Source organism: Melospiza georgiana, chromosome 5, assembly GCF_028018845.1.
Source record: "Melospiza georgiana isolate bMelGeo1 chromosome 5, bMelGeo1.pri, whole genome shotgun sequence".
NCBI lineage: Eukaryota > Metazoa > Chordata > Aves > Passeriformes > Passerellidae > Melospiza > Melospiza georgiana.
The window spans coordinates 11,653,733-11,662,988 of record NC_080434.1 but is presented as its reverse complement, the minus strand read 5'-3'; the positions used below and the strand labels follow the sequence as shown (position 1 = coordinate 11,662,988).

Genomic DNA, 9,256 nt, shown 5'->3' with positions numbered 1-9,256 from the left:
AAATGGAAGTATATTTAGAGAAGCAGTGGAGAAATTTAATTATCTTATTTTCATATTACTAAATTATCATGTCTCTGTAAGGTGTGTAAATCATGATGAATCTCAATGAATAAAAAATCTAAAGTCTGTAATTGAATCTCTAAATAAAATAAGGTCTAGTAGATCTCAAAAATCAGTTTTCTAGTAAAAAATAATAATAAAAAAAGCAATAGCAGTATAATAGCATTAATGAAAGGCTTAAAGAAAAATCACATTTGTTGAACTCAGAATATTTACTCCTTGGCACATTTTAAATGTTTAGAAAACCAGAAGAATACTCTGTGGAACACCAGGTAGTGTGTTGGACATTCTCATGTATGTGTGATGGTCAAATAAGCCCTTCATTTTTAAGAGAAAGTTCATCAGATGTTTAGGTCTTCTTGAAGAAGCCATCATTTATGTACAAATATTTCTGTTTTTTTCTCCATTATGGCAAGTAGTTAACTAGCAGTTCATCCCCTCCTAGGAGGCCTCTACCCTTAGAACATCGTAAATTTACTGTCTCATGCACACTGATTTACACAAGTAAACAGACTGAGGGCAAGCACTAAAAATGGGAACACAATCATTTCTGTATCAGCACAAGGGAAGATGGCACAAGTAGCAATATTTCTGTTACAGAACAACAGGTTATGGATTCCAAAATTAGTATTAAAAATGAGGTTGAAAAATAAAATATTTTAACTTCTCTGACCTTAGCCCACAACAGCAGTGCCATGGCATTGACTGGAATTCTCCTAGACCCTGTGTTTTAGAGTTGTGTGCAAAGTTTGGTTTGAAATCTGGAACCAAGGCTTGTCTTCATCACATTCTGAGCCCAAAACCACTGAAGATTCCTGTACTAAACTGAAGATAATGTTCCACCTGCTTGGAAAAATTAGGCAAACACCTCTCTTCAGTGAAATAAATGAAAGGTGTTCTATTTGGTTTTTAAAAAACAGTCAGAAGGAGATAAATCTCTCTTCATCATAAGACTGGGATCATCCAAGGTAAACAGAGTTTAGCAAAACAGGTAAAGTAAAAGCAATATTTTGTGGAAATGTAATTGATTTAAGATGAAAATGATTAATCATTTTAGCCAAAATTTATCTGAGCATCAAACTCCAAAGGTCATGCTGATCTTGTGGGAAAGAGGCTCACTCCCACAGCTAAATCTTGCATTTAGGCTTACAAGGTAAAAGAGAACAACATATCAATGCCAGCAGGAGCAGGAAAATGATTGTCTCTCTACTTGGCACTGGTGAGGCCTCACCTTCAATACTGTTTCCAGTCCTTGGCCCCTCATTTCAAGAAAGACACTGAGGTGCTGGAACATGTCAAGCACTGGAGATAATGGAGGGTCTGGAGACTCCATCCTACAAGGAGCACTTGAGGGAGCTGGGGTTGTTAAATCTGGAAGAAAAAAGGAGGCTCAGGGGTAACCTCATCCCTCTCCACGCCTGCCTGAAGGGAGGATGTAGCCAGGTGGGGGTCAGCCTCTTTTCCCAGTGACAGGGCAAGAGGAAACAGCCTCAAACTGCACCAGGAGGGTTAAGGTTGGACATTAGGAAGGATTTCTTCACTGAAGGTATTAATTGGGATGGGCTGCTCATGGAAGAGAGCAGTGTTCAAGGAACAACTGAACGTGGCACTCAGTGCTATGGTCTAGTTGACAAAGTTTGTCAAAGTCTGGATTCGGTCTTGAAGGTCTTTTCCTACCTGATTCTATGATTCTATAGTTCTAATATAACACAAATACCACCCCAGATGTCCATCTAACTGGAAATTCAAAGGACCCAGGAGCCACTGAATGGTGGAGGAGAGGATATGGAGGTTCAGCCTGAACAGGATTAAATTATGTCTTTCTGCTCTCAAAGTACAGGGAGAAAGTTTACTTGGAAACAGCATCCAAGTACATTTTACAAGTGTATCTCCTTACTTAATCTTTACAGTCAACATAGAGAAAATGGATATTTATTTACAATTTTAATTAGAATACTTAAAAACTAATTTCCCATAACTTGGAGACTTAGCTCCTCTTCCCTTCTCATTTATGCAATAATTTTTCCCTATGTTGTTGCTTCTACTTCTTTGCAGTATTGGCTGCAGCAGTAGCAATTATTTAGCACAAGTCTACTGAGATGAGGGTCAGAGAGGGAAGGGAATCTTCTTGTGGAAAATTCCAGGAAGTTACTGGGGTATGGTGAATGGTTTGCTTTTTTCTTGAATCTTATACAAGGACAGTACTGAAAGGTATTACCAGGTAAGTACATTTTTTTTGTCATAGGTTTAATCACAATTAAAAAGAAAGCATATACCTCATATATCTAAGTTTTCATTACTAGAGAAAAAATATAAAAAGAAGCATTGCAAAATGAGAGAAGTATTATCTATCCATGTGTAAAGGACACATACCTTGTGAAGATTAAAAATAAGAACATTACCATCATGACTAATAACAGGAAACTATTTTTTCATCTTTTAGATTAAAATAAGAACAAGTTTAATATTCATAAGCTAGAAGAAGCAATCTTTCATGCATTAGTTCTAAATAGAAAAAAGCAATTTCAGTATCTTTCAGTCTTTTATCAGTAACTGAATTTGTCATACTTTGTGAAAGATAGCTCACTGAAGACAGTTTAAAATCATTTTTAAAGTAGTGGCACACCAACAGGGCATTTAACCCATTAAGAGGTGACAGGCTGGAGAGATTCAAGTGAAATAGTATTTTTAACTCCTGTTTATGAATTTTTACCAGTAGTGTCAATAGATTTTTGACACATAGTCTTATTAGTACTTTCTCTGAAAATTTCTTATTATTTAAACAAAAAAACCCCAAAAAACCTCTGTCCCCTGCCCCCCCCCCAAAAAAATCCCATCAACACCCTTCAAATCCAAACAAAAACATAAAACCCCTTGAACAATCTGGAAGTTGAATTACCTGTGCTAAGGAATGTAAAGGAATGTTAAATGATGATTTCAACTCTCAGGTTACAAACTTGTCAGAATCTCTTCCTTCCTTAATATAACAAGGCAACAGTTCACCACACTGCTTTTGCTGCTATTACTGTGTTCTGCATAATGCCATACTCACTGGCTATAAAATGAAATGCTCCTAACATCAGCATAAGTAGGATTTCACCCATTTCTTCCAGATTTAATTATTGTGATGCCATGAAGCACTGTAAGAGCTGATTTTAATTTTTTAAAAAATTCCAGTAGTACATAAAATGGACTGATAGCATGTGGAGGTAGGAGTTGGACAGCCTCTGACTAGGTTCTTTAAGAGGTTCGACATTAGGAGGATTTAAAGTTTAATATCAAATTTACTTTATATAATTGTTGTTTCATGACATTTTTATTCCCTAGAGTATTACAGCAGCACACTGAAATCACACCAGAAGCACAATGCAGCTATTGCAATGGGCAGCTGAATCACCATGCAAACGTGGTTCCCATTGCCAGTCCCTGCATTCTCATCACCATGGTGCTGCGTGTGTCAAGGCACCAGAAAGGAGTTCCAGGGATGAACCAGGTCAAGCCCATTGCTCTCTTCAAAGTTCATTTTAGCAGCTGGCCAGTTTTCAAACTCAACCTTAGGTTGAGTCACACACACACACTGTCTGCCCCCATGCTGCTCTGGCTAGCCCAGAACAGTAGTCTCCCACTAATTATCTCAGCAAAAGCTGTTTATACAACCTGATGACTCATGGTACAGTTGTGTATCTAAGCCAAAGTTTACTTTTCAGTCCCCCTAAAAAATGCAGCTTTCTTTACAATAATCGGTCACTCTTGATATTCTTCCCTGAGCTCATTATTTTTGCCCTTCTCCTTCAAGTCCTCCTCCATTGTGGGGAGATTGGTCACACTGAAGCGGTGTCAATGTGGTGCAAGTGCAAAGGTTCTCAACTGCTGGGCTCCATCTCACATCTCTCTAATTAGTGTATGTATGCACTGGATGACTTTTTCCACTCTCTCACCTCATATCCTCTATCTTGTCGCTTTCTGAACTTGGTTGAAATTAGGATTTTTAGATACAAAGTTGTTACTAAGTTTTTTTTCTCATTTAACAACAGTATTCACAAAAAAATTAAGTTATACTTATGGATCATTACAGCTAAATAATGCTTAAATATGTCTTTTTAAAAATTCTTGTGTTCTGCATCTTAGCTGCTAACCTTAAAACAAATTTATCAGCAGCATTTTTTAGGAACTGCTTAAAATGAAGACCAAAATGCAAAGGAAAAACTGATGAAAGGTGAACAGGACTTGGCCTGTGTTACGGTGATTCTTTTGAAGACACAACCTTAGTTATGACAAGAGCTTTCCTGTCTAAAATTGATTAGCAAGTTAACAGATCATTTTATTCCACTACTGCACCATAGTATAAATGCCTAGAAAAGCTTTACTAGAAAATCTTGTCTAAGGATACACTTGAGTGGTTGTGTTTACGTTTGGAAACTCAGATCTTATCTACAATGGTTTTCTCAAGTCCTCCTTCCCTCTGCCGTAGCTATTTTTCAGATACATCAAAAGGAGCATTTACCTCTGCATAGTTCATCCTGTGCAAGTTCTACAATCAGCTTAGGATTTCCTGGAATCCAAGAAGCATGTTCCAGATTGTAAATGAGAATGTTCTTGATTTAAAGTGAAATGTTCCGAGCTAAGGATTTCAAGTGACAAAAGATACTGTTTTTTGAGTTTTGCTTAGGCCATACTTTAGCCCAACCATAACATATGCAGGTTTTACATTAAACTCAATCAGAAACTTACACAAATAAAAAAATTATGTCTCCTCCCTCAAGTTGTAATGATGGAATCACAGGACAACTGAGGTTTGAAGGGTGCTAGGCAGGCCTCCAGTCCAACACTGCTAGTCACAGCCAGTTGCACTAAAGGTCAGATGGGCATAATTCAGACAGGTGTTAATAAACTCCTAGGATGAAGACTGCATAGTTTCTCCATCTCTCCTCCCATGCTTGACTGTCATCACAGCTCTTCCTTATATCCAGCCTGAAACTCTTGATTTAATTTATGCTGCTCTCTTGCACAGCTGTGAAGAATCTAACCCTGTCTCTGCTATAACCTCTCATGGGTACTGGCAGGCTGCCTTTAGGCCTCCCTGGAGATGTTGCCTCTCTGGGTTGAAAAAGCCTCCTTACATCAGCTTTCCTCACCGAGCTGCTAGCAAAAAATGGAAACAGGTTCCAGCTCTTCCCTTCATTCAGATTAAAGCTTTCAGCCAGGCCACCTGTGTTTGAGAAAGTTGAACTTCAACTATAAGAGCTATGAAAGCAACCATGGTGATCTAATATTTGTTTAACTTCATTGAAAAAAAAATAGTGAGAAGTTGTGGCCAATGTTCACACACACAGTCTGGACAATATTGTCAAAAAAGAAGTAGAATTATTGAAGGCAAATAATAATAACAATCACGTCACTCAACCTGCTGGTCATGTCTCACTTGATTCAGACCAGGATGGAGTTGGATTTCTGGGTTGCAAATGCACACTGCCAAGTCATATTGGGGGCTTTCATACAAAAACACTCCCAAGTTTTTCTCCCGAAGGCTTGCCTCAACCCATTACCCACTCAGCCTGTACTTGTGCTTTAGATGTGCTAATAATGGGACTGTCGTAGAAGATGAGCTTTCCTTTGTAGCAGCCAAAGGAAACTTCTGCATTTACTTAAGCTTTTCTAAAAAATTTTCTTTCCACACTACATATTATTTTGCATATATATAAATACATCTATTTTCATACATCTATTTAAAATAATAGGTGCTTTGAATAGTCAGTTTTGCTTGCCAGCTCACTGGCTGATTGGATGATTCACCAAAGTCAGGACTGTTTAAAATTTATGGGGTTTATTCTCCTTTTTTCAAGCATTTTCTACATACAGAACATTCACGTGGTATAAATTACAGAACAAAAACTGCATGAGACAGACTACTGCAATTGAGTAACAGACAGTTTACATGATTATTGTTTGTTCACAATGGAGAGGAGTTCTTAAAAAGGAAAATAGATTCAGTAGCTAGAAATGTAAGCAAATTTTTATCTCAGTTAAAGCTACTTACCAGGAGGTTCGCTCAAGCTAAAGAGAGATCTACTGTACCACACAGGGCAGAATGCTCAATGCACACAAGATTACAATGCTAGAAAAGTCCAGATTTCAAAGCAATTTTACACAATCTAAATTGCAGTAAAACTTTGTTTAAAAAAAGGTATTTTTTTTTTCTGATTGCCTTCAGTAAATGGAGGTCATTTTAAGAGCTTATAAGCATTCTTTAGCAAAAACATAATAAAAATAAAAATACTCTCAAACTTCTAAGTCATTGCTCTGAGTCTGGATAGATGTTCACTGCTGGCTTTCTATTGACTTGTTATTCTACTTCTGGGAATCTTATTTTTCCCATTTACATGTTTAACCAGTGTTATATTAGAATACTAAGTAAACAAACTATAAAAAATACAAAGTTTTTGTTTGTTTTTTTGTTTTTGTCTTTTTTTTTGCACTAATCCAGTTGGATGCAAGAACTAGAAAATCTGTTGAGCTAACCAAATGGTTTAACAAATAGGAATCAATGGTACAATGAATAAGCAAAAATGTCATCTACTGGTTGTAGACTTCAGTTCTTTGAATTCTCATTTTCTTAAAATGCATTTTCTTTATGTTTAATTAACAGTTTCCTCAATGATGTAAGTGAAGCTTTGTGATGCCAGGTTTTAAGAATGTGGTATATTCTGAAAGGATGTGCAATATTTCTTTTCAGTAGGCTTGAAACTCCTTGCTGATGACACCCTGTGATAGCTGAAAAACCTAGCATCTATATTTTCTAAAAAAAGGTAAAGCTTCTGCAAGCAGCTTTCTCAACTAAGACACCATAAAAATAAACTCCAAAATGCAGTGATCAGAAAACACTGCAAATACAATTTTTCTTTTTTTTTTTTCCTGTCCATGTATGTTGCAACTTGTCACCTGGAATTTGATAGCAGAACTTTCTTTCCAATGACAAGCCACAGTGGGAATAAATTTTATAATTTCTATGTTTGTCCTTCTTGTGAGACTTTCGCTTCAAGGCACAAAATGATTTAAGAGTGGACTGGACAGGACATGACATTTCAGCTTAAGGAGTCAAAGGCTGTTGTACAACAGCTCTTGTTCTGTGTCTGAAGCAAAAACACCCCAAAATTTGAATAATATTTAAGTCTTCCATTTACAAATGCAAAGTATCATATTAAATTTCCTGAAGTTTTTTGATTTTTTTTTCTCTTTTTTTACACTAATTTATTATACTTATCATCAATTTCAATATTTAGTTATTTCAAACAACATAATCTCAGCTGATAATTAATAAGGAGTGCCATTATCAAATAGCCATCATTTTTTTAGTCACTTTATGAGGAAGCTGATTCAAATTGTGTACATGTCAAAGAAATAACAGGCATAGAAAGGCCCAACAATTTAAAATTAAAATTGTGTAAATTTGAAGAATGGTGTAATATAAGTGCAATGTACTGTAAAACTATCAACTCAGTAAATATCTAACACAGATTCTTATGCTTCTCCAACCCAAACTACTGTGTTGCCTCTCTCAACTTCAGTGATTTCACAATTTAATTTATTGAGCCGTCCATCCAGGATAAACAGAGATTCCTTGGAAGGGGTCATGAGATATTGACCAAAAAGGCCACTGTCTTTTATGAGACGGTTCTTACTGTTCCAAGGCCATTCACCTGCCTCCATGGGTTCCTTCAGACTCTTCACCATCTTCACCTTGCCAGAAGAGAGCTCCATGAAGAGAACATCAGTTTGTGTGCTGGAGCTGCAGTAGACATTGTATTGATGAGCTTCAGTGAAGGACGGCTGAAAAGCTACATCAGATATGTGCAAATTGGTGTGGATGTCAAACGCATCCTGTATTTCCCCTCTCACTGTTACGGACTGGATCCTGAGGAGGCCTTTGGCATCGTCAATGCTGAGCAGGTAGTGCCCGTCTGGAGAGACGTGCGGCGTGCCCGTCACGTCGCCGTTGTACCCGACCACGGAATCGGTGACGCTGTCCACGATGAGCTGCGGCAGGACGGCCCCGGTGGTGTCGGGCTTGCAGCAGATAAAAAGATATCCTCCAAGATGTGTGTAGGCCAGTGACTCGGGAATGCAATTATAATCCTTTAAACTAACTGTCTTGACATATGACATCGTTTCTAGATCAATTTTCTGGAGCATGGGCTCGTCCTTATGAAGAATATATCCAAACCTGAAAGGAAAAGCACAAAACCAAAGTCAGAGCTACTGTGTGCATAATATATGAGTGGGGAAAGACACCATGAGCAAAGGAGATAATATGTGCAGCAATGTATTGCTATACATCTCAGCTTCAGATATTTCAGATATTAAGGAGTTTATAATATTTTATTTTTAGTGTTGTAATTTAGAATGTATTAAAAAAGATGCCTAAAACCCATTTATTTGATTAATGGGAAAGTTCTTTTTTCCTACTGACACAAGGGAAAAAGTAAACCATTACTTTTTATATCTACTCATGTCTAACTTTTACAAAAGCCAGGAAGGAGAAAAAGATTAAATATCAATAGATACCACATCCCACATATTTGAATTCAGTTCATAGAGCTCTTCGACTTACTTGGGAACACCAGCTTAACCCAGCGCTCATTGTTATTCAGATCATTATCTGAATCTTCCTTATTTTAATTCAATAGAAATGAGTATCATAAAAGGATTTAGGTTTATGCCTCCTAATTACCCAAACACCGTATTTCTTACAATTTCAATGATCCTTTATGCTCTTCCATACACCAAGAAACTTTCACTGAACATGAATAATATGGTTACATTTTAAAATCTGAGATCTGATTGATTGTAACCTTTTAATATAAACTATATTACTATTCTTTAATGGTAACGTATATGTTCTGACTGCACAATCAACTGACTATATATATATATGCAAAAAAGATACTTCTAAATATTATGGAGTCATCTGAAAGTATATTAGCTTTACTTATCTAAGTAGCTTACACAGCACTTTCCCCAAACAGCTGTTTTCTTTTGGCACATTTCTTGGCACTTTCCTCTGAATCTTTGATCCCAAAAATGAGGCTGCATGATGATAAATCTAATCTAAAAATACCTTTCACATCCTATCAATATAAAGCCATATGACAGCCAGAATGTTCCAACAATTGAGTTGACAATAACACAAAATTTTCAC

General features: G+C 36.7%; 1 protein-coding gene across 3 annotated transcripts in view; it reads right to left on the bottom strand.

Annotated features, from left to right (window-relative positions):
- Positions 1–5,865: 5,865 nt before the first annotated feature.
- Positions 5,866–9,256, bottom strand: part of FSTL5 (follistatin like 5) — a 270,766-nt gene continuing 267,375 nt past the window's right edge. For all 3 annotated transcript variants that reach the window (XM_058024913.1, XM_058024911.1, XM_058024914.1), the window contains one exon: positions 5,866–8,281. In XM_058024913.1, the coding sequence (XP_057880896.1) occupies positions 7,579–8,281 (703 nt within the window). In that variant the 3' untranslated portion in view covers positions 5,866–7,578. The remainder of the gene's footprint in view (positions 8,282–9,256) is intronic.